Source organism: Oryzias latipes, chromosome 20 (genome assembly GCF_053564925.1).
Source record: "Oryzias latipes strain Hd-rR chromosome 20, Olatipes_Hd-rR_3.1".
Taxonomy (NCBI): domain Eukaryota; kingdom Metazoa; phylum Chordata; class Actinopteri; order Beloniformes; family Adrianichthyidae; genus Oryzias; species Oryzias latipes.
Window position 1 is genome coordinate 21,546,505 of NC_136256.1, and position 25,278 is coordinate 21,571,782.

The following is a 25,278-nucleotide window of genomic DNA, read 5'->3' on the forward strand; positions in this document are numbered from 1 at the left end:
CCAGTAAACCCAACCGGTAACTCGCTCTGGCCCCGCCCCCTGGAACTCTGCAACAAGTGCAACAATGATGCTCGCCGACTCAATCCTCCGAGAAAGAACGCTTGTCTGTGGATGTGCGGTGGACGTCTTCTGGGTAACGTTGGGAAACGTCGCATGATTCACTGTTTCCTGCGCTCCCTCGACTTATAACGAGTTCTGCCGGTTCGCAAAAGTGAAATGAGAAACCCCGCTGCCGTTGCGCAACTCTGAAGTTTATTATTGAGCTAGCTTAAGTTTGCTAGCGCGGTGGGTCTGAGAAGTCAGCCAGCCAATAGTTGTCGGGATGTTAGGGGGGGACTAGAGTAGAGAGTCGAGGCTCCGCTCCCGTCGGGCTTTTTTTTTTTTTTTTTTTTGGCCCGACATGTTTTCTGAGGGGACAAAAAACGAAGCAGCGACCTCCCTGGAAGACGGAGAGTCCTCCATGATGGATAAAAGACCCAAACGGCTTCTTTTGATGTGAGAAGAAAGGGCAGAAGGAGAACATCTGTCACCATGAGCAGGGTGAGTTTGTCCTTCTGCATAAAAATTATTAAACTACTGCAGTAGACCACTACACGGTTCCCCCCGGAGTTCCTGGCTGACTATTTTCTAGGGGGGGGGGGGCTTTGTAGTGCATTACAGCGGTGGTTGTTATGGTGATGTGGGAGATGCCAGCCTGTTCATGGAGTTTGTGAGGGAGGGGGGAAACTACAAGGGGCCCCAACGGTCCAACAGAAGTAAATGAATGCAGCTTTTGAAGATCCTTTCCAAAAAAAAAACATGTTTGTTTGTTTATGTTTATTTTGTTTTTTTACATTTTCTTGTGGCATTTTTCTCTTGGTGGTAAAAACATATACATTTGCTTACAGATTCATGCATGTCTTCGTTTTCCTCGTCCGAGCTGGCATCTGGCTCAAAACTGTTCGGCTGGATAGCTCCGATGTTGCTCCCCATTTTAGTTGCTCTGGTAATGTTAGGTTGGGGGTGTGGGGGGCCGTAAGCTAGCGGAAAAGAGTGTAATAAACCATGGGATGAAGGGAAATGAGGGGAGGGATAGTCCACACCAACAGTCCATCCCATAACTCAGCAGCAAATTTCTAATGAACTACTGCTACTCTGCAGAAACTATTTCCTAGAAAACGACAGTTTTTTAAAACACATCATCATAATAAAACGACCACTGGGAATGCTTCTAAAAAACTACAAAATATTATTGGAGTGGGACCTTAAGTACGTACCTGATTGATTTATGGGCCCAGAAATCGGTTTAGACTAGAGACTATTTTATGTTGTGTTATACGTTTTTAAATTCAGGTTTATATCTAATCTACGACACTTTCCCTTTCCTTCAGATATTTTTACAACTCCAGAATTGCCGCGCAATCTTTTTACAAACTGGTTATAATAAAACCGAACCCTTAGATTTCTGTAGTTTACACAAACAGCCTCCTTCTGAGAAACTTTTTCTGCTTTCATGGTTCTTGAATGTCGATGAAGCATCTCGTCAGGTTACACTTTTGGCCGATGACAACAAGGCTCAGTGGTGTTTCGTCCTCACAAAGCCCTGTACATTATGTAGTATTAGATTTCTGCCTGTCTGTCTCTATGACGGTCCCTTTCAGATCAGGTGAGTACGCGGCGGCTTCGTGTGAGAGTGGGGCCACTCCCTCGACCTGATCTTCCCATGCTTTGTGAGAAGAGGCGTGGTGTCTCCCCTGCATATCTTTCTGATCCGAAAGGAGGAACTAGGCCATGAGCAGGAAACTCCATTTATCACATTTATATAGAATGAAAGCGGACCCATATTGATGATTTTTCTTTTTTTTAAAAAAATAAACGCAAAAAACATTTTCATTTTCCCCCCTTCTGCCTCCACACACGCCGTTCCGCCCACATTCAAGCATTGGTATTCTGTTTACAATCTTTGGGTGCTCCTCAATCCCTTCTGTGATCGTCCTGATTAGACTATCATGTGTAGATGAAACCAGTGCTGCACACTGTCTGGTAAAGCTCCACTAATCAGCTTATTACTGGAATGAAGGAATAATATGCTATACACACCGCTTCCCTCCCCTCTCCCACTCTTCTCCTGCATTTCTTCACTGCAGCTTGGAGAGCCTTAAAGGTTGACTGACGAGCATCAACAATGGAAAAGATTTTGATATGGAATCATATCAGGGCACAGTTCTGTTAAGTCTTGCTCAATCTTGCAAGATTCTTGTGCAACTGTGAACTTTTGCATTTAAATGACCAAATATTGGGTTTTATTCTCCTGTGTCTGCATCTAAGACCCACTCCGATAAAAAAATGTGTTTTTTTTTGGTGTTTTTAACATGTTCATGTAGCATTCTTCTGATAATGGAGGACATATAATCAGAAAGTTAGGCTTAAAATCACATTTCTGAGTATTTTCTTCTTCAAAAAATGGATCAAAAGATGATCGGAATGGGATAATACTAAAAAAGACGCACTGATTTAGCAAATTAGACTATCTGATCTCTAAAATACTATTAGATTTGACTGTTTTCCTCATGTGCTCTTTTCCATTCTGACAAACTGGACAAAGTGACAGCTTACAATGGAATGGTAGTGCTGCAGGGTGGTTGTGTCTGTCTCAAAGTTAAGCCGGATAATAAAAATATGAACTCTAGTTTTCCTTTCATACGTCATGTCTGGTTTCTCAATTCAGTTTTTGCCTGTTTTTTTTATAGACTTAATGGATTTTGATCCTAGCCTAGCCCTAAGCAGACATACCTCCATACAGGTGAACCTTGTTACAGAGGGTCACTTCACACCACACGTTTATGAGCCCTTACATAACCACCTGAAGGGAAGGGAGTTGATTATTTAAAATGCTTGGCTCCTCCTCTGCTCCATGGGAAAGGATGCTCTCACTAATTGCGTAGATGTTTTTGGAACATGTACACAAATCCTCTGTGTGTGCATGTTTGTGCATCAGAGTGCATGTTCCTCCCCATCTCCAGGAGTCTAATCTGGCTCCAGCTGGCTGCTGTGTGTATGTGTGTTTTTGTATGTGCCTGCTTGAAGGTGGAGGGGGTCCTCCTCCCTGAGCTCTTAATTAACTCTGGGCCAGGGCCTCCAGTGGGCCGCTCCCATCAACAGATTAGCAAAAGGAAGCTGGTGAGACACAGCGCGCCTCCCAAACCGGCTGCATGTGAAAGCGTAACCTAATTCTGATGTGCACTCACAGATTGTGGGAAGTGATATTAACGCATACGTGAGTATTTTTGGTCTGTATCTTAGAAGTTGCATGACTTTATTGATGGAGTAGCAGCAAACATTGTTTACTGTTGCTGAATTTCTGGAAAAGAAAATCATTTCTGTTTATCAACTTGAACTTTGGGTTGTTTGAATAGTTTCATGTGTGGTTTTTTTGCATGTATATTATTTATGGTATTCTGAATAGCAGAAAAAAGACATTATCAAAGGTAAAAGGGGAATAAGCCTATTATTATGGGTGCAATTATGTGAATACCGGTAATCATGTTGCATATCTTGACAAATTTTAATTTACTAATCCCACCTCCAAAAACTCCAAAGTCTGAAAATATTTACTGCACGTATGATTAGTGCTGGGCTATATGGCCAAAGATTAAAATCTAAGATTTTTTTCACACCTGATGTAATTTCTGATTTTTAATAGAACTGGCTGACCTTACTCCCAAGAAAGCAGAGTGCTGGGAAAATAAAATCCCAATTTCTTCATAAATATAGTTTATCAATAAAATCAATTTATCGCCCAGTCATACTTTTGATGAATTGTCTAACTTCTTACATTTTAACTTGTTCCTTTTTAATTATAATGATTACTCTCTTACAGTTCTTATTCTAACTTGTGTATTATCTCTCCATTAAAACTTAGCGTTGGGTTCAATCCAATCCCTAGCGTTTATGTCTAAACGATAAAGATTATAAAAATGGACACAGCAGAAAGTAAGTTGGGGATTTTGTCCTTCATAAATGTCTGTCTGTGTCAACATAACTTATTAATAGTGCTGCCAAGATTTAGTAAGTGCCAGCTGCAACAGCTGCCTGCCTCAAGGAGGAAATATACAGTTAGAAGGATGGGAACGTTTTTATTGAACATCTCTTAAAACCATTCAATATAAGCTACCTGAGCTGTAAGATCTCCTTTCCCTCTCTATGTAGGAAGTAAATGCATATATTGATCCATCGGACAGTTTCTTGTCAACATTGTCTTCCTCTGTGGTGGAGGAGAAAGCACAAGAAGAGGATTCAGCAGAGTTTTCAAAGCAGCACATTGTTTTCAGGGGTGTTCAGTGTCTGTCAGCAGCGGTGCTTGGCAGCCGTGGATCAGTGTTTACATAAGTGTGATGAAGCAAGCTGGTTGGAGTGACAGCAGATTCCACAGTGGTTGATTGAGAAAGCTCATCTGCCGAACATGAATCTGGGAATCATGGGAATGTTGCAGAAGCTCTGTGACTTCATGCATAATCTTGTGTTATCCCAACAAAAAAGTAAGCGTATTACATTTCAGTTGTATTACTTTTCAGTATGTTTATTTATTCTATCATATAAAAGTAAGGCTTAAGTGTAAGTTTTCAAGACGGGCTTGTTTTCTTTGAAAGAGAAGATTTTCTCAAAGATGCATTACCATTTTTGTTGCTGTGGGCTCAGACAGCTGTGGACACTGTGGATGTGGAGCCTTTTGTATTGTTTCATTCTTCTTGGAAGATGGCATTAACAGAATAAGGTGTTGTATACAAGAAAGAACCATTATGTCATCCACTGCCAGTTATACAACACACAAATAAAGATGCTGATTTCAGTTTCCTATGCTCTTAACTGAACCTTATGTCAGTCTTTTTGTTGTTTCCTCTTAAGGTCAATGAGGATTCTTGGTTAAAGCATGAGGTTTTGCTAAACTTAAATTACAATTTACTTGCAGTATGTACACATCTGTTATCCCATCCGTTGTTTTTGGTAAAGAATGAGATTCACAACAGCAAAGATGATGAGTTTTTGAAACAACTTTTGTAAAATCAATATTTGTAAGGGATGACGAGAACATTTTATTTTAGCAGACTGTTCAAAGTTTGTTCTTCAATGAATTATTAACAAAGATGTAACCTACAAAAAAGCACAAAATTAGTTCTAAATACTTTTTTAGTTAAATAACATTCTTCAGTTTGTTTGGACAGATTTTTTAAAAGATAAACTAAAAGAAAGAATACATGATCCTTAATAAACATCTGCGGATCTTAGAAGTCACCAAGCTTCAAAACACAAGTGCTGGTAGAGCTTCATGGACTGTAGCTCTTTGTTTTATACACCCATCTCTGTCTCGATTGGATTCTTGGATTGGGTTGATTGAATATTTGGCATAAAAACCACACACTAATGCATAATTTTTGGCTGCAGGAGTCAATAGACCATACAAGCCAATAATGGAGACAGGACAGCGTTGCTGTAAAACAGCAGTTCTCACCTCTATATTTTCATGCACTCAGCTGATTAGCAGGAATATGCAGCAGAAGCATCAATACAGAAAAAGGATTTACTTTGAGGAAAATGTAGTTTATGAAATGTCTCTAACTTGTTGCAATTAGGATAAAACTGTATTGATGAAGATTCAGCTCGCCTCGAGGCACCAACCCATTAGAAAACTGATTTTTACCTGGTCAGTTTAATATTTAATTCGATTTTTCTACTGAAAAACATTTATGATCAGTACACAAATTATAGCAGAATAATTGTGCACAATGTGAAGGTTTTAGTAGAAAAATAACATCAACCTATGCAGCAAATTTGTCATTTTTGGTGAAACAATGTAATTTTTCAAGCTCTTTAATGAAACTTCACCTTTGAGGGAAGTTGGGTACACCTTTTATTGTGTTTACAGGATTATTGGAGCCATGCTGATGAATGGATAATCTGTAGGTTGACCCAGAAATTTCAGCTCTTCAACAGTTTAATTCCAAAATAACGAGTACTAATGAGAGTTTTTATATTGAGTTAGTTGGTAACCACTTATAATGATTCGTTAAGGTCGTCACTGACCTGAGGACCGGGAGTTTTGTCACTTAATTTTCTGTGTAATCTGGAGAAAAAAAGGGCAATTTGTTGCATTAATCACAATGGATTAGCAAATTTCATTGCTTAGTCACGCTCACAAAGCTGCACTTCAAAGCCTGAGCTGCCTTAGCCACTGCCATGAATCACACACCCTTTAAAACTGAACTGAGCGCCCCCCACCACCCCAGCCTGGGCCTCAGCTCTCCTTGGACATTGAAATAGAGCACCAAGGACAAATACACGTTGTTTTCAGTGAAAGGTCTTCCTCCTCCGGACCCTGTGCACAGGGGATCATTCATCTGTTTGCCCATCATGTCGTCATCCTTGCAATTGCTAACAAACTCAAAGGACACTTTTCTGTAAGCGTACAAACTTGTTGGATAATTTTTTTTATACTAAAGTTGTATTTGCTTGTAATGTGTTATGTATTTTGTGTTATGTATGTAGTTATTTGCTTGTAATGTGTTATGTACGTTGTGCTTTAGAATGGATCTCTTAGCTATGCTAGAAAACATGTGAAGGTCATTAAGAACAGCTTTGTTTGTCTTGCAGGCAGATCAAAAGGAAAGGGTCTTGTCTGACTCTCACCCTTGTCTCCAGAGCTCAAAAGCTGATCCCCTGATCCGGAACAGACCACTTAGTGACATATATCCATTTCAGAACCATGCTGAGAGGGGTTCGGTCCCATATCTGCTGTCTGGGTGTGGTGCCGATGTACAACCTATGATCCCCGGTCCTCGTTCAGATGAGAGCCGAGTGAATGGCGTCAAGTCTTCTGCCTGGTCCAGTTCTGTTTCAGGTCTACACGACAGAAAACCTTACTCTTCAAAAATTATGAGGCTGTTTTCTAATTCAAGAAAAGGTCCTGGATCTCTACACACTCCTGCTCCTGACAGTCCAAATGCTGCCCACAGCAGCAGCAGCAGCTCTCAGCCGTGGACCGGACTGTCAGGGTTTGGGGTGGTAGACTCATTTAAAAAGCTCAGATCATCTGTGCTACAAGGTATTCAGACTAAAGGGGCAGCAATCCATTATGGAGACCATGACCATGACATGACCAATGGCTCTGATTTAAACCATACTAACTGTGATTTAGCTGATGCTGCAAGTTATTTAAACACTTCAGAAGGATGCAGTGTGGCTACAGCAGATGTTCCAAGCCAAATGTTTGCTGCCATTCACCAGTACAGTTCAGACGTGGAGGATTGTGATGAAGAAGACTACGAATTTGATGAATTCTCTCGAAACCAGCGATTCTCGAGGAGTATCCGAAGAGCGTACGGAGCAGGACGCATCTCTTTATCTGACAAGGTGAATCTGCGACAAGCAGGAGGTAGCAACCGTGAAGCTGGAGTTACGCCGCGGGAACCAAATCCGACATCCAAAGCCAATGCAAGAACTGAGAACGTGGATGAAAACACAAATGTGAAGGTTTTAAATAGACTCAGTAAAAGCGCAGAGAACATTCATTTATTTAAAGCTCCTTTTAGACGCAAAGCCCCATCTTCAAGTCCTCCACCTCCACAGGAAGACTTGCAGAGAAATGGTTTATCCAGTGGGACACCAAACATTCAAAGGACTTCAAGTGCCTCTTCAGTAGACCTGCGATCCAGTGTGAGGAACCACAAGAGTGGCCTCTGGAAGACCAAGGGATCCATGCTGAAGCTAGTTGGCAGCATGACTGACCTAACTGCTAGACGTAGGGGAAGTTCCTCCCCTGGACCCCCATCTCCGCCTCCCTTGTCACCATTGAGCCGTCTCCATGACAACTATTCTCGCCGTGTCCCTTGCCTTAAAACCAACGAGAGACAGCGTAGGCCTGTGGCCGTCAATGTCTCTTCTGTTCAACACACGCCTCTTGTTCATCACCGGCCCGATTGCGACGGAGGCTCAGAGGAAGATTGCAATATCGACAGTGTTTTCTTGGAGCCCTCGGAGACAATAGAGCAGATCTCAGCGGATGAGTCTGCTCAGCATGAACGTCTGGATTTTGAGTCTGTGAGCACATCTAAAGAAAAGGTCCAAAGCCCTTCATCTCCACAAAACCAAAGAAATCCTTCACAACACCAAGAAGAGAATAACAGCAACTTGTTACCAAATCAGGTAAGCCAGCAGCTCTTTTTCTCAACTTTAAAGACCCACTCCAATGAAAATTGTGTTTTTGGTGTTTCTATCAATTGTAGTTGTCACGTACAAACTGCAGTCTGCCGGCCACAACTTTCCTGCTCTGTTCCATTTCTATGCATCCACTTGCAGATGAATAGATCCATGTACGACTTTGTTTCCCTCATCTGAGCTGGCGTCCGGTTTAAAACTGTACAGCTGGATACCTCCAATATTGCTCGGCATTTTTGTTGCACCGCTAATGTTAGGCTGCGGTTGTGAGGGGCTGTAAGCTACATCCTAGAAAATGACACGGATTTTTTTGATTTTGCCTAAAAACAGCACCATCATAAATAAAAGGCCACTGGAAACCCATTTAGACGAGTTCAAAAGATGATCCGAGTGGGTAGTTATGACATTTAAAAAAAAATTTGCATTGTAAACGTAAACACATTTCTGTTAGGCTGAAACTAAAACAAAATTCTTAAGAGTTTTAATGTACTTTTGCAATAAACAAATGTAATAAATTTGACACGCCAGAGACACTGTCAATACACAAAGATGCACACGTAGACCAATATAAACTTATATAACCAAAAGGAAAGTAAATATTGCATCTGATATAAAACAAATGGATCATTTATGGGTTCCTTAACCCTTATCTTTAGAAATGAGGCCTGACCTGTGTCCGTGTGAAGTTATCTGTTGCATTCCTTATTTATTGAGATAAGCTGCAATGTTGACGTGAACCTTGTCAGCATTGTGGACATATGTCATAAACTTGAGCTGGAAGAGTTGCCTTTAGTGTCATAGGCTTTGCACCAACGTGCTCTCCCGCGCTCCTGCCGTCGTGTTTGATTCCCGGTGTACACTCCTGCAGAGCGACATGCTGAGCCCACGGGACTGTGGCACTCCGAAGGAGTCGCATGAGTTAATGATTAGGCCTTGTTTATGATTAGTGGCTCTTGCGCAAAAGGGCCTCATAGTCCTGTGGGAAGGTAGGAGGTGATGACTGAGCTAAACCTGCTTTCACCCCTCCTCTCTAAAAACTAGATGCATGGATCAAAGTTCAGCTCTGTGAACTCCAGGCTCCTGACAGCTAACAGCAACAAAGCAGATAGGACCAAGAGTTGAGAATTTTTGTACCCGATCTTTGGATTTCCTGTAACGATGCATGGTAAAAGCAGATTTGATTACTTTAGGAATCTAAGGGCTTTAACTAATCCTAGAACACTTTAATGGCTTGGTCTTTAGCGCTACAGGCCAGCTAGTGTTTGTGTTTCATAATGGTGCTAGCACACTGTGTGCCGTTCCAGTGCATATGCCGCAGTCCAGACCCAGACAAGCAAGAGGTGAGCTTTGATTTTTCCTGATGATTGAAAATCTTTGCTGTAAGTTGTACAACGGTAAGCATTAACCAACATCTGGCTGCTGAGAAATCTGAATAAATTACATTCACTTGTGATGTATTCTCACATTTTTTGCAGTTCTGGCAACCATCTTTTCTAAAATGTAAAAGCTTAGACCCTAAATGTTAAATCTGTTAAGCCAGGATATTTTTATTCAAGTATTCAGGTTCCTCATAAAAAAAATAATAATCATAATATTGTTATCTTTGAGAAATTAACCACTTAAAAACTGTTATCTTTGTCTGAGTTGCATACTGTATGACCACAGCAAAGTCTAATTGGAACTTTTTCTTTGATTTTCCAGGTGGAATCCCATCACGAAGGATCAGAAGCACTTCTAAGGGACGACGTGTCTCCAGCAGCAAGCAGCACCGCTCTCGTGTCCCCGACCCACCTCTCAGAGTCACCTGTGTCACCCACATCTTCTGAAGATGCAGCCTCACCCTCTGCCGAAACACCCTCTGTCAAACCCAGGAGGAGAACTGTGCGCCCCAGACCGCGCCCCTTATCCGACTACGTGCAGCTGGTTTCCAGGAAGCATCCCATCCCCGAGGAAGCAGCAGAGCTAAATCATGAAGAAAGGACAGCAGACACTCTGTCGCAGAAAGGTTGCAGTGATTTTGAGAATGAAAGCAGCCCTAAAAGCTACAGCATGAGTGGCGGCGCCCAGATACAGCGCCGCATGTCGGTGGCCGGAGCTGTTGATTTGTTTCCTGCAGACGCACAACTGAAGGAGGAACACCTCCCCCCTGTAAGCATCACCCACCTCCCAAACAAATTATGGGTTTTCACCTTATTGAGAGACCATAACATCAGAATTGCCTCTTTTTTTATTTCTGTTGTAACTATTCCACTCAATAACACAAGAGAGAATTATCCCATGTTTATACATCACATTAAATTCATTTTTTGTTATAAATAGTTCATGATTTTGTATTGAAATAAATAAAGAAATAAGTTCATCCACAACTACAGCTTTGTCTTTAGAAGTGAATTTTCTGAGAAGTGGGCAGAAAAGCAGTCAAATGGACTTTAGTTTATCTTTTTCATTGGAGCCGTCTCACCTGTTCTTCAAGAGGCTTTCTGCTACTTTGATGGAATCTACCTGGATGTGACATCAGAGAGATGCTAATCCCACAATTTTTGCTGCTTCTCTTCTTTGCAGCCTTTGTCGCGCCCACCCATCCCCTCCCACCAGGTTCCCCCCTACAAAGGAGTGTCTGCCAGGTTCCGTCCCTCTGTTCTTTCCCAGAGCACCCCCATCGGACTGGACCGCGTGGGCAGGCGCAAACTCCACAGAGTGCTCAGCGGTGAGGGCTGGAATTATTTACGCACAAGACTTCAGTTTTTGTGACAAAACGTGAGACGAGGAAAAATGTCAGAGGAGGAAATGGTTGACATGGAGCCAGAGGGTTGCTGCTGGTTCAGAAGTTAAAAAACTGGCTGCAGGAGCATTCAAGACATGCTGCAGTTGCATCATTTGCACCTTCATCTTTCATCCATCTGCTCCGGACTGTTTTGTAATCTCTGTTTACATGCCGCAGATGGCAGCTCCGAGTGCTCTGCCACCCTGGATGACAGCGTGAGTGAGGAGGATGAGGGCAGCTTCGATGAACTCACTGATGTCACACCCTACCTCGGGCCGGGGGTGGAGCTTTCTGCACTCAACGAGGTAATGCTGAGAAGGAACACTCATACTGGAATGCTTCTCAAACTCCCTCAGAAAAGTCCTCTCCTCTGAGCAGCCATGTGAAGACGGCTCTTGAATGTGTTTGGAAGCGGGTCTTCAAAACCACTCCTGCTGTACTCATATGTTTGGACATAATCTCATATGTTAGACTTGGGCTTAGCCTCCTTGTAATTGTGCGTTTATCTTATCTGTGTGTGTCAATCAGTGGATAAACTCTGGCCACACTGTGTATGCTGAGGCTCTCTGGGATCATGTGACAATGGAGGAGCAGGAGCTAGCCTTCAAGGCTGGAGACGTTATCCGCGTCCTGGATGCCTCGCATAAGGATTGGTGGTGGGGCAGAGGAGCTGACAGGGAAGCCTGGTTTCCCTCCAGCTTTGTAAGAGTAAGTGGACTTTGCGACCCCCTGAGCCTGACCCATGTTTGCTCTTCAGCTGCACAGAAAAGACTGTCAAACTGACTAAGCCCCAGACAAAATACAGAACGCTCGCTAAATGGTGTGTGAAGAGGCTCAAGCCTGAAAGGGCCAGCTGGTTTCTCTGGTGATGAGGACTAATTGACAGTTGACTCTTAATTAGGAAGGCCGGAGTAACCATGGTGATGTCATTTGATTGGCAGATGGGCATCAGCTGTGTAATTGCTTGTGTTCATGAAGGGGAACTATAGCTTCCACTTTCGGTTGCCATGGTAATGTAGTTTTTAAAGTAGGCTCGTTTGTTCACTTGTAGTTTTTTTTTTTTTTTTTTTCTGTTTTAAGGAAATTACAAAAATATGTCAAGAGTCACACATGACATGTTTTTATTGCAAATCCTGATTTAAAGACAGTCTTGAGTGAATTCTCGTTCACAGGGCTCATGCTTCTGGTGTTTCAGGTGCGTGTGAACCAGGAGGACTCGGGTGCTGAAAGTGTTGAGAGTGTGGCAGATCAGCAAGACCCACCCAACAGGGACACGCACAACAACCAGCACAGGAAGCAGATGAGATCCAATGTTGTTCAGGAAATCATGAACACCGAACGCATCTACATTAAACACCTCAAAGACATCTGTGAGGTACTGACTTCAGTTTCAGTTAACCATACAGCTTTATTTATTGGTTCTTAAAAGTCCTCTAAATTGCAGTCACTTATGTCAGTTCTGTCTTTAGAATGTGAAACTTTGCTCTACACCACCACCTGCTGGCAAGTTTTGAGAAAGGCTTGTGTGTTTCAGGGATACATCCGTCAGTGCCGGAAACACCCTGACATGTTCACCGAGCAACAGCTGAAGATTATCTTCAGCAACATTGGAGATATTTACCTGTTTCAGAGGCAGTTCCTTCGAGATCTGGAAAAAAAATACAACAAAGAGCAACCGGATCTGAGCGAAATCGGCTCCTGCTTTCTCCTGCAGGTTGTTGCCCCACACACCGACCTGGACAAACACGTTCTTCTGCTTCAGGACCATATTTTTCAATGCTAACTTAGCGTTTCTCCTTGCCTGAAGGGGGAAGGCTTTTCGATCTACTCAGACTACTGTAACACTCACCCTGCTGCCTGTGCGGAGCTGCAGCGCCTCATGAAGTTGGGGAAATATAAGCATTTCTTTGAGGCCTGTCGCCTCCTCCAACAGATGATTGACATTTCCATTGCTGGCTTCCTGCTCACACCCGTCCAGAAGATCTGTAAATACCCGCTGCAGCTTGGAGAACTGCTCAAGTACACTCCCAAAGACCACAGGTAGCATCCCTGCAAAGTATTTACACCTCATTCTAAAATCTTTTTTTGTTTAGTGGGTTGATTAGTAATGTAGCAACTAAATGAGAAAATGTAATTTGTGTGAAGGCTGTAACCAATGGTTTTTTAGTTAATATAATAAAAAATGATTTTCCTGTATTGACTGTAGCCTCACTGTTGGGTTTCAGTGACTACTGTGGGGTCAGTAAAGCATATGAAGCTATGAAGAACGTGGCCAGTTTGATCAACGAGAGGAAGAGGCGGCTGGAGAGCATCGACACAATCGCTCACTGGCAGGTTTCCATTTTGCACTGGGAGGTGAGGACGAGTCTTTCATATAAACTTTCTTCTGTGTTTCAAACCTTTTGGATGTTCATCACATGAATTGGTTGGGTGGGTATCTTTGGTTGTGTTTCCCAGGGGCCGGACGTGCTGGAGCGCAGCTCTGAGCTGATCCACTCCGGAGAGCTGACTCGAGCCGTCCGGCAGAGTAAGATGCAGCAGCGGAGTTTCTTCCTGTTTGACCACCAGCTGGTTTTCTGCAAAAAGGATGTCCTGCGCCGAGATCTCCTCCACTACCGCGGACGGCTGGACATGGACAAGACCGAGGTCTTGGACGTGCCTGATGGGCGGGACCCAGACCTGGGCCTGAACCTGAGGAATGCCTTACGCCTGCGCCACGCCTTCACTTTAGAGTTCATGTGTGTGCTGTGCTGCAGAAAAGCTCAGGACAAGCAAAGGTGGCTGCAAGCCTTTTCCAAAGAGCGGCAGAGAGTCAAGGATGACCAAGAGATGGGTAGGTGTCTCAAAAGACTGAGACTGCATTCTCAAAACGAATCACAATGGCCAAGTCTTGATTTCCAGTTCTCCTTAAAACAGACCCTGGCCACCCCAACCATCTGTTGAACTATTCTAATAGTGTTCCTAGAAAGATGTTACAGGCACATCTTAGGAACACCAAAAACACAATTTTCATTAACGTGCGGTTCTAAATTGGCTTCAAATACTTTTTGTAGAATTTATATTTGATGGAAGTTCTCTCAAAATGTGTCTAATTGCAGGGAAAATGACGAGTTAAAATGTTGAGCAATCGTACCAACAGGAATTGAATTCAGCTAAAAAAAAATTCTAAATAAGCAATAAGCCCTGCAATGACGTTGCATAAAACTAAAAAAAAAAGGAGGACGAAGTTTCCTGGCAATAAATCTTTTGCTTCAAATTGCTTTTCCTTTTAGGAATAGAAATCAGTGAAGAGCAAAGAAAACAGGCCATCATTAATGCCAGAAGAGCCAAACATGGGAAGATGAAGAGTAAGTGAAAAATGTGCCTTTTCATGTTGAGGTTCCTTTCATTTAAATGTATGATTTTTGTTTCTATTATAATCTGTTTGTTCTTTTTTAGACATTGGTTACTCTGGGTCTGCTGCGCCCCACCATCAGAACCTCCCTCCTCTTCAGCAGCGCCACATCACCATTCCAACCAGCGTGCCTGAGCAGCAGGTCTTCACTCTGGCCGAACCTCCCAAACAAAAGCCCCACCACCTGCTGTACACATTCACCCGTAATGCCTTTTTCAGGAAATGACGTGCGGCTTCATTCATCTTCCCTCTCTGCATGTTCAGAGCTCGCATTAAACACCTGGTTTCTTTTTCTGTGAATGTACTGTCAGGTTTTGTTCTTGTGCCACGGTGTGGTTTTTTTCTGTGTTCAAAGTCAGTGCCTGTAATTTGGAAAGGGCTTGACGAGTGTTAAAATACCTTAATGTCTATTTTATTAGTTTGTTAAAGATGCTGCTTACTCAAATGATGCCCATGTTTTTTATTTTAGCTTAAAGATCTTTTTTCATTTGAGTCATGACAAAGATATAATATTATTCTGCTTTTACACTGACAGACATGGTTTTAGTTTAATATGCAAAGGCTGGACCCTTTTTTTTTCCTTTTGTGCCGTCATCTCAGCACAAAATGACCAGTGTATTAAAAACACATCTGCATATCATGTTTAACGCTGTAAATAAACACTTATACAAACATATTTCATATTTTTTTTCTGAATGAAGTCCCTTTGCAAACTATTGATGTGTCTGAAAGACTTGGCCTGCCTCTGCTGAATATGAGTTTGATCAAAGGTGGAGCGGACGCGTGAAACCTAAGGCGGTGGCACGAAGGCGATATGTTGCTTTCAGTGAGCTCCCTCTTTCTCCACTGCTCGTCTGTGCTGAAGGATCTGGTTTCAGACACCTGCTGAATGAGGAGCTGAGCAGCGTGCAGTGTGGCTCAACACCACGTCTGAGAGTTACTGTTCTGAAATGAGAAGAGAAATGACTCAGAAAGCAAATGGAAATTAGATTAGGTAGGACTTCTGGGTCATGGGCACAGAGCAGGAGACCAAGCAAACAAGCGGAGAAGATGACGATGGATCTCAAGAGGACACGGCCAGCGTAAGTACAACCATTGGGTAAGAGAACATACCAACTGATGTTTGTTTTGCTTTTTCTTCATCCCTGGAGTTCTAGCAAAATTTTTATTTTATTATTTATTAAGAAAGCATTTGACAATGTTATCAATTTTAGTATGTTAATCCTGCAAAAAAAACTTGAAATCCACAAACAGGTTCTCTCCTTTACTGCAGCTGATGCTTGTTTGCAGATCTTTATGGCATCAGTAAAGCTCCAAAAACACGCCTGACTTGCATGTTTTGAATCACTCTCCAGCTGTGAAACAATAGAAAGAATGTGCATGTAGATGGCATTTTTGTCTGTTTTTTTTTTCTCTTCTGTCACATCATGAATAGAATCTATTGGCATGTAAGCTCATGTGTGCCTCCACATGTTTCACAGATGTTTTTACTAGATCCTCAGTGCACAACTGTTGTCTTACATGCTTCTTCTACTTGGGGAAAATCTTTCGTTTTTCAACATTGAAGCTCCAGGAAAAAAGTCTGTAAAAAGTCTTTTTATCAGTGTGTAGATAAAAAGGTTTTTTACAGACTTTTTTTTGTAATGTATAGTCTTCACAGCAAAGGAATCAGCAACAGAAGCTTTTACTGGAGAATGAAACTGCTGAAATGCCCCCATCAATTTAAAACATCTTTTAAAAAAAAAGGGCATACTGGATTCATTTAGATTAAATTCATTCGAGAAATTGAAGTGGAGTATATATATCTCAGCTTTAGGACAGAACCTTTGTGCTATATCTGAAAGTATGTACTTTTTGAAAGGATCTGTGGGGAATCCATACCCTGCTGTTGCACCGTATGGAATGACAAAACGTGAATAATTCATGAACGTTTGGTAACACATCGTCAGTATTTCTTTCGTGAGCTGATGCAGGGAGGAAGCCAGCATCTCTTTCAGCTGACAAAAGCTCACTTTAAAGACAACAATGCTCACTTTACATAGAGCAAAAAAGCTTCTCAGTGTATTCAACCTTTAGTCACAAAACTGATTCGCATTAATTCTAAATGGGTACTCTTGTCTTTCTGTAATTTACCCTCAAAGAATTAATTTCTGGATCTTCTTATGAATCAGTTTTATCAACGCAATGCATGCTGGGTGTTTAGATTGCAGATGTGTCAGTGGAGGTGTCCACCGTGGACCACACTCTGCAGAAGCTGCGGAGGATGTACCGGAAAACCAGACGGAAGCCCAAAGGCCTGAAGAGGCTGTGGGCCTATCTGCTGAACGTCCCGCACATTGCTGTCATTGTAACTGCAGTAGTGTTTGTGGTGGTGACTATCATGTGGTCCCTGCTCTGGGTTTTTATTTGTAAGTCAAGTTATTTCCATAGAGGAATTTTAATCATTATTTTGTTTTCAAATGTTGAATTGGACTTGGTTCAGTCCGCAGGGAAAGTGTCAACGGAGCCTATTTTGCTGGGATGTTCCGGGTTGCAAATGTGGAGTTTATCCCTGAGTACCGTCAGACAGAGTCCCACGAGTTTGCGTCCATGGCAACCAAAATACAAGTTGTGGTATGTTATCAGTGCTGTTGCATAATAGTGAGCGAAGGAATGTAGTATTTATTCTCAGTGTCTCCTAGGTGAGCAATGTGTACAAGATGTCATCAGTGGCAAGACTTTACAAGCAGGCTGTCATATCAGACCTCAGGTACAGCTTCTTGTGGGCAACCATCAGCCACAAAGAGGCCAACACTCAGTCATTTCTCTTTTTTTTTGTGTCAATAAAGTAACAACGACCAAGGTGGAGTGCTGGTCCATTTCTGGATGGTGTTTATAGTGCCCCAATTAAAGAGCACAGCCATGTGTGAGGAATGTTTAGAGGCAATTCTCAGAGACTCGGTCCACACCAGTCTCAAGAACCGGTCCTCTGTGGGATATCTGATGGGGCTCCCTGTTGACATAGACTCCATCCTCATCAATGGTACGTCTGCCTGTCTGTCTGGTTGGAAAAGGATTCTCCATGAAATCAACTTCTCTGTCGTGTCTCCAGGTGTTGACCGCTCAGATTATACATCCAACACAGCAGGTACAGTCACTCTGCAGCTCTTCAGTGATGAAAGTGGGAGTCGGAGTTTGAGGTTTTTTTTTCTCCATCTTCTACCTTCAAGACTCTCAGTGTGTAGATAAATTATATGCCAACCTTCCTGGAGCCAGTGTCCCCCTGAATGTCTACTCGCCGTGGGGGGGTGTGAACTGCCATGTGAAGCTCACCTCCGTACCGGGCTCTCTGATCCGCCTGACTGTGACCTCCTTTGTAATTGAGCCCACCGACTGTGTGAACGACGCCCTGACTGTGTATGACGCTCTGCTGCCCATGAGAGGGCGCATCCTGCACAGGTGAGACTGCAGCTGACAGGAGATGCACTCTATTTTAGATTAGTATGAACACACTTCACATGTTACAAAACATCAAGTTATAAAAGCTGTTTAATGCAAAAAATAAACAGAAGGCTCGTCAAAAATTGTGTCTTAAAGTTGGTCCTAAATTAGTGCACTTATTTCTTTTCCTTTTTTAGTTTTTTAGTAATTGTGTGTTTGTTTGCTTGTTAAAGACGCAAAGCTGTCACTCCACTTGTGAATTCTCAAAACAAAATCATTTTAATCACTCTTATGATCAAAATGTCCGACATGAAGAACCTCCAAATCGCATCTCCCAAATTACCCAAAGCTATTTACAAAAATGTCTGCATTTGTTTAGAATCAGAATCAGAATCAGAATCATTTATTGTCATTGTACATGGGGATACAATGAAATTGCAGCAGCCTTGGAGTGATGGAGTTAAATAAAATAAAGAAATTAGAATAGAAACAGAAATACTGTATTTACATCTCTTAACAAAAAAAGGAACAATATGTACAGAAACTGTTAAATATTTATATTTAGATATTTATTAAATATTATTATTAAATATTTATGAGATGGATTCAAATCTATATGAATGTTCCCACTTTGACTATCAGGGTCTGATATCTTTGGTCGCCTTGCCACCTTTTTTTTTTATTTTAATTAGGATTAAAAAAAAGTCCAATTTAAGATGTGACCTGAATTTAATACAGCTGGATCTTTTTTGTAATTCTTTTGTTGGTTTCTAGATTTTAGAAATGCTGGTTCAAGCGAGGACGATAAAGATTTTTAATTTGGCACATGAAGGTTAAAAAAATTCAGCCTTGTCCCGATTAAGGAGGACAATAGATTTATTCCTGATAACAGTCTGCTTATGACTGAGTCACTTGTTAATGATTCTCCTCCACTTCCTTTTGGTTTCATTTAGGTTACTGTACTCAAAACGAACCAGTCAGTTCCTGACAGTATCGTATAATAATCCAGGAATCTGCAGAATTTAGTTTCACCTTAAACACAGAAAATTGTGAAGATTTTTTTTAAAGAATTGAAAATAAATTCAGGCATGAAGAGTTAAGTTGGTGATCATAGAATGTTGATTCCACATTCAGTTTTTTTATTTGTTACCAAAATAAAATAGCATTGATTTAACTTAAGAAGAATTGAAATGTGTGTGTCTGCTGCAGGCTGTGTGAGTTGGTGTCCACTTCTTTCTCTATTGTCTCAACCTCCAATGTCATGCTGTTGACCTTGAGGATGACACATGGTGACAAAAGCTTCAAAGGTCACTTTGAGGCCATCGCTGAGGAAAGTATGGCTCTTTATGTAGTTCCTGTTTTCATATGTTGAACCCACTTGTGTTGATTTCCTTTAACCAGAATGTGGTCACCATCAATGTATTTACTGCTGGTCAATAATTGAAGGAAGTCTTCCTGTCTTTACCAGAATGTTTTTCTCACATTGAGACCCAGCTGGGGCCTGACAGCAACAGTCAGATCTACAGCCCCTTCTACCCCAGCCTGCTGCCCCCACAGTGTTCATGCATCTGGAAATTTGAGGTAGATCCTCAATCAATCCTTTATGTAACTTGTTAATTCTTTGCAGTGGAGTACATCTAGTTAAAAATTCAGTTCTTTAAAGTTATTACAGCAGTGGCAAAATCATGGATGCAAATAATAGAAATAACTCAGACTTTAAAACAATGATAGAAGGGCGAACACTTGATTATTTTTGGAGATATTACCAATCATGAAAAGAGAATCATATGATTTTGTGATAGATTTAATCACTACAGCTTTATTTAACACCAATCTTCTGCAAAGCTATTTCCTAAAATACCCAAATGTGAAAACGTATTTTAACTCATAAAATAAAAATAAGAGGATAAGCCTCTCCAACTTAAAAAAATCAAAATGACCTTTTTTTTTGTTTGTTTTTTTACTTTTTCTACTCTGGAACCACCTTAAAAGAATGAGAGTCTTCACATAAAAATTAAGGAAAAGTATAAAGTTTGAAGGTTAAAGTTAAAAAAAAAGCCCGAGTCTAACATCCTGACCAGCAGGGGGCGGTAGCGACACTTGACAGACCAAAGCTGGGTGTGTCACACAGCTTGATCATAGAGGAACAATGAAGAGCTTAAAATGTAGTATCTTAATTATGAAATAATTAAACACAATTTATATAAAAACAAGGACTGTAAAAGGCCAAAGGAAAACAGTCTGTGCACAGAAAAGTCTTCTTCAACAGTCCAAACGGAATCCTGAAGTCTAGACTCACTAAAACAAAATCAGAAGTCAGGAGAATAGGCAAACTTGATTTGAGGCACGGCTATGGTTCATGACAGTCCGCACCATTTAAAGAAAAACAGGGAGGCTCAGCTGATCTGAGGCAAAAAGGTGTAGAACAGGAGTTCTAATGTTTTATATGACTGACTGTGTGTTTTTGTGAACTACTTCGTTCTGTTTCACTGCAGGCCCCAAACCCAAGTTTAGGAGTTGCGTTGCAGTTCCAGAACTATGAACTGAAACCGAAAGAGATGAAGGGCTGTGACAGCGGCTGGTGGAAGGTCAATGAACTCATGTATGCGCCTAAATCTTCACACACATGCTGTCAAATCATCTAACTGCTGATTTGTAAAAATGAACATCCACACTTCTTCCTCCCATGAAGTTTCTGCGGCAGCTATGTGGGACATCAGACGGTGTTTCGGATTCCTGACCACCACCTGGAGATGGAGTTTCGTTGCAGCTCTCGCACCTCCACTCTGCCTTTTCAGGCGTTCTACAGCAGTTACAATATCAGCCAGCGTAAGATCTGCTCCACAATAACCATGGCACACAGCATTCTTTTTTTTTAGTAATTTACCTTTTGGGATGTTCAGTGGTGTAGTGGTTAACACTCTCACCTCACTGCAAGAAGGTCCTTTAGTTTAGAACCCAGTTGAGTTCCTCTGGCAGAGTTTGTACTCCATAGGGGTGCTTCATTGGTTAGTAATTCTTTAAATGTTCCTTGGATGTCAATTTGAGTGGGTGGGTGGTTGTCTCTGTGTGGTCTGGTCTAAGGTGTACCCCACATTTGCCCAACAGTATCTGGGTAGGCTCCAGGCACCCCTTGACCCTGAGCTGATAAAGAAAACGGATGGCTGTTTTTACCTTCATAATAAAATTACAAAATGTTTCCACCAGCCTGCCCAGACAGCCACTTCCTGTGTACCACTGGGCTGTGTGTGGAAAAAACTCTGCTCTGTGACGGACTGGATGACTGCGAGGATGAGAGCGACGAGGTCTTCTGCTGTGAGTTGTTTCACACGTAATCAAACATTTGAGATGATTAAGGAATGTGTCCTTTTACTTGTTAGTCACACAACACTGGCAATGAGGTCTTGCAATAAAAATGTTTTTTTATTGTGTTGCACCACTCATCCATGGAGAATGTTTTCACAGCGAGCTCAGCGATGAATTGCGGTGCAAACCATCCTCCACACCCTATGTTTGTGTGCAACGGAGAACGAGACTGCAGGGATGGATCGGATGAGGTGAACTGCACTGTGGGTGAGTGTCACCTGCATGATTTAAAATGCCTAGTTTCCTGTTTGTTAATAACATCCTGTTGTTTCAGAAACAACCTGCTCTGAGATCAGGTTTCAGTGCAAAAGTGGATCCTGCATTTTGAAAAAGAATGCAAAGTGTGATAATGTTCCTGATTGTCAGGACTACAGTGATGAAGCAGATTGCGGTGAGCCCCCCCACACAACTTTTAATAGTTTCTTAAAAGAGACAAATCTTACAAAGTATCATATCACTAAATATCCTCCACTGTTTTGCTTATTTGGAAATTATACTGACATTTTGCATGACGGATGGTATGTAATTCTGCTCCTCCTCCTCCAAGGCTCCCTCCACAATATAATGCAAGTTGCTGTTTTACTCCATGACTAAAAAAATGGCTAAAAATAAAATAGAGTTAAAAACAAGTTTGGATTAGTCGTATCCAATGACTGAATAACATGCTCAAATGCTAAAAGGGGGGAAAATTACCTAATTCATGATCAAAAGTTGGGTTAAAGTATGCCTGTCATCAAGCATGGTAAGGTTTGAGCTTTTATAACAAAGATCAAATTATGGTTGTATACATCCATCTTATACACCTCCTTATTCCCACTTTGAGATTAATAGGATGCTAGAGCCTACCAAGAGGTTCACGCTGGACAATTTGCCAGCCTATCCGAGGGCCCAGTTTAGCCTAGTCTGTTTAGTTTAGCAAGCAGGTATTGCATTTTATAACTGATTTTTGATGTTTTGTACAGTTACTGGTGTAAAACCCCTTGAGACCCGTTGTGTTGTAATATTGGGCTGTATAAATTAAATTAAATCCTTGAATTAAATTCAAGGATTTTAGGTGGGCCTTTAGATTCAAAAACAGTAGAGGTCACTTTATTTATTAATTAATTAATTTTTCATTTTTGGCTACATATAAGTCACCAATATTATTGTTTTCTGATAAAACAAAGTGTCATTTTATAACTCAAACACTAGCTGCACACAGATTTACATCCTGACAGAACTTTTTAAGCTCTTAACAACTCGATTCTCTATATCCTCCTAAGGTTGCGGTCGTCCCTCCCCACTAAAGAAGGTGAATTCATCTTTAGGCTTTGGCCGTATTGTGGGCGGAGTTAACGCGGTGGAAGGGGAGTGGCCTTGGCAGGTCAGCCTTCACTTTGCTGGCAACATGTACTGTGGCGCCTCTGTGATCTCTTCCAATTGGCTCATTTCAGCCGCTCACTGCTTCAGCAAAGACAGGTCAGCCCCTCCCTCACTGTAGATTTGATCCATTTACTTTTTGGCTGATCCTGCTGCTATAATCATGCATTAGCATCAACAATAACAAGACGATAGTATTTTTAATTTTACAGTGCTTGGCTCCTGGAGGCTGTTTTTCTCGCTCAGATACATTCCTTCAGGTCTTGACCCCTGAACTTTCTCTCTACAGATTATCTGACCCTCGATACTGGAACGCCCATCTCGGCATGGTGACCCAGGGCAGTGCCAGCTATGTGGCAGAGATCCAGCGGATTGTGCTGCACGAGTACTACAACTCAAACACTTTTGACTATGACATTGCCCTGCTGCAGCTGAAAAAGCCCTGGCCTCCCTCCCTGAGCCCGCTGGTCCAGCCTGTGTGCGTAGCCCCCTCATCCCACACAGTGACTGACAGCCACCACTGCATGGTTACAGGGTGGGGATACAGATCTGAAGATGGTGAGGATTCTGTCTATGTATATATAATTCATATTTTGTATATAATTCAAAATATATATATATATATATATATATATATATATATATATATATATATATATATATATATATATATATATATATATATATATATATATATATATATATACATACACACATATATATGTACATACACACATATATATATATACATACACACAGTCAGGACCATAAATATTTGGCCATAAATATAGTTTCTGTACTTTACCACAGTGAATTTTAAATAAAACAACTCAGATGCCATTGAAGTGCAGACTTCCATCTTCCAGCTATTTTATTTTTATATTTTATTTATAACAAAAGACCAATAGTTTATTTACATCTATTATAATCATAGCAATAACATTACTTTACTTAGCATTAACATTACTTTTCTAAAGTTGGAAGTCGGACTTTGTGGCACCTACTGGGTTGTAGTCAGTAAGAAATCAACCAAAATGACTCAGTTAAAGCTTGCAGACCCCTGTTCTAGATGAAAACACATTTAATCCTCAAAGCTACACTTCAAGGACATTTAATAATTTATAACCCCATCTTTGAACATTCAATAACTGTTATTTCACTATTATTGAGAAAACAGACACGTTGAGTTCAATATCTAAAACTTAAATGCTCAAGCATCTTTAAAACTGTTCAAAATGACCTTTTATTAGGATAAAACCCTATATAAATTTGTCTATCCTTTTTATTCCTATATTTTTCATAATCTACTAATCTTACATAAATCTCTTCCCTCACTTGATATTTAGTGAGATGAATCCAGTTGTGATGACCCTCACAATGCTCCTCTGCAGATAAGGTGCTGCCCTCTGTGCTGCAGAAAGCAGATGTGTCCATTATGAGTCAGACTGAGTGTAAAAAGACCTACGGCCTCATCTCCCCACGCATGCTTTGTGCCGGGGTCCCTTCAGGAGAGCGGGATGCTTGCAGGGTGGGTCATCTCCTGCGTTTGACTGTGCATTATTGTGCCGTGGCATCCTTGCTCTGCGAATCAGGCTCTTTCCTTGACTCATTGTTTCTCAGGGGGATTCGGGAGGACCTTTGTCCTGTCAGGCGCCAGGTGGGGGTCGCTGGTTCCTGATCGGGATTGTCAGCTGGGGGTCTGGCTGTGGCAGACCAAATTTACCAGGGGTTTATACACGGGTCAACAAGTTCACATCTTGGATCTACAGTCATATCAGCTGACATGAAATGGATCAGTTTACTCATCTCTAATAAAAACATTATAAGCCTGTTTTTGTGTCTGTTTTGGTTGCTACAACTTCCTTTTTTCTGCAACAGATACATAGATTTCACTTATGTAATAGCCAGTTTATTAAAACAATGCAAATCAGCAGCTTTAACTGCTAAACTTCAAACTCCTCAATGAAGTTTACAATATTTGTGCAGGCTCTGCACCCTTTCATAGTGGACTCATTGTCCCCACACTGCATTCAGAGGCTCTGTGTGACACCTGCCGTACAGTCCAGGTAAACGGGAGGCGGTGAAAGCCCGCCACATCCAAGCCGCTCAGCTCAGATTTCTGCTCCCTTTTTTTTAAGAGGAGGCAACAGAAGGGATTTCCTCTCTCCCCTTCGTTTTTATGCCTGAGGTATTGTTGCATATTGCCTCTGCAAACCTTAACGAGACAGTGCGATGAGGACGCTCCCCAAAAGCAGAACTTGTGAGGTGTACTGTGTCTCGACTCGTGAACACTCCGGATGCTCAGAAGCACAGGTAAGCCATCATTGATAAAATGTTCTATCATCAGCTGAGAGTTCTGGTTCTTTAGTCAAGATTTTGATTTTTTTCTGTTGGAAGACATTTTTTCAGAACTAAATTGAACCAGTTATTCCTGGAATCATCCTTACAGCTGTCTGTAAGGAAACATTTCTTTTTGGTCCACGTCAGGTTGACTGACACTGCAAAGCCGGGCCGTGGGAAAGTAGATCCCTCCTGCCCAGCTTTGTCTGCTTCCCCAGAGATCCCTGTCAATCCCTGAAATGCTTTGGAAGATCTTAACTTTGTCTGTTGCTAAGCGAGTCCCTGAAGAGGGAAGAGTCAATTTACAAATCCATTCCTCATTGATTTAGGCATCATTTCTACCTTTGTGGTAAAATTGATAATCGGAACTTGAGAGCAAACAAGCTGGTATGATATTTGAGTGATGTCTAAAAGGGAAATGGGGAGTCCAAACAGTCACCGAGCC

At 41.5% G+C, this 25,278-nt stretch overlaps 2 protein-coding genes across 7 annotated transcripts; both read left to right on the plus strand.

Moving 5' to 3' along the window:
- Nucleotides 1-23: 23 nt before the first annotated feature.
- spata13 (spermatogenesis associated 13) lies at nucleotides 24-15,024 on the plus strand. 5 transcript variants are annotated; one of them, XM_078938521.1, is made up of 14 exons: nucleotides 24-540; nucleotides 6,628-8,178; nucleotides 9,495-9,530; nucleotides 9,892-10,338; nucleotides 10,753-10,897; nucleotides 11,132-11,259; nucleotides 11,483-11,662; nucleotides 12,150-12,329; nucleotides 12,489-12,668; nucleotides 12,762-12,994; nucleotides 13,180-13,309; nucleotides 13,412-13,787; nucleotides 14,227-14,301; nucleotides 14,393-15,024. In XM_078938521.1, exons 1-14 carry the CDS (start codon nucleotides 532-534, stop codon nucleotides 14,572-14,574), a joined length of 3,852 nt encoding a protein of 1,283 aa, XP_078794647.1. In that variant the 5' UTR covers nucleotides 24-531; the 3' UTR covers nucleotides 14,575-15,024. The 5 variants fall into 5 exon arrangements, with proteins under 5 accessions (XP_078794647.1, XP_023805889.1, XP_011487221.1 ...); XM_011488921.4 differs by lacking the exon at nucleotides 24-540 and adding an exon at nucleotides 6,322-6,434; XM_023950121.2 differs by lacking the exon at nucleotides 9,495-9,530.
- Nucleotides 15,025-15,225: 201 nt separating this feature from the next.
- On the plus strand, nucleotides 15,226-24,322 carry tmprss7 (transmembrane serine protease 7). 2 transcript variants are annotated; one of them, XM_023950123.2, is made up of 18 exons: nucleotides 15,226-15,430; nucleotides 16,552-16,756; nucleotides 16,831-16,961; nucleotides 17,030-17,097; nucleotides 17,177-17,370; nucleotides 17,440-17,475; nucleotides 17,558-17,786; nucleotides 18,978-19,102; nucleotides 19,237-19,349; nucleotides 20,264-20,370; nucleotides 20,461-20,597; nucleotides 20,976-21,083; nucleotides 21,234-21,341; nucleotides 21,409-21,525; nucleotides 22,397-22,592; nucleotides 22,783-23,051; nucleotides 23,885-24,021; nucleotides 24,114-24,322. In XM_023950123.2, exons 1-18 carry the CDS (start codon nucleotides 15,359-15,361, stop codon nucleotides 24,273-24,275), a joined length of 2,514 nt encoding a protein of 837 aa, XP_023805891.1. In that variant the 5' UTR covers nucleotides 15,226-15,358; the 3' UTR covers nucleotides 24,276-24,322. The 2 variants fall into 2 exon arrangements, with proteins under 2 accessions (XP_023805891.1, XP_078794651.1); XM_078938525.1 differs by having other exon boundaries at nucleotides 17,177-17,475.
- The last annotated feature ends 956 nt before the right edge of the window (nucleotides 24,323-25,278 follow it).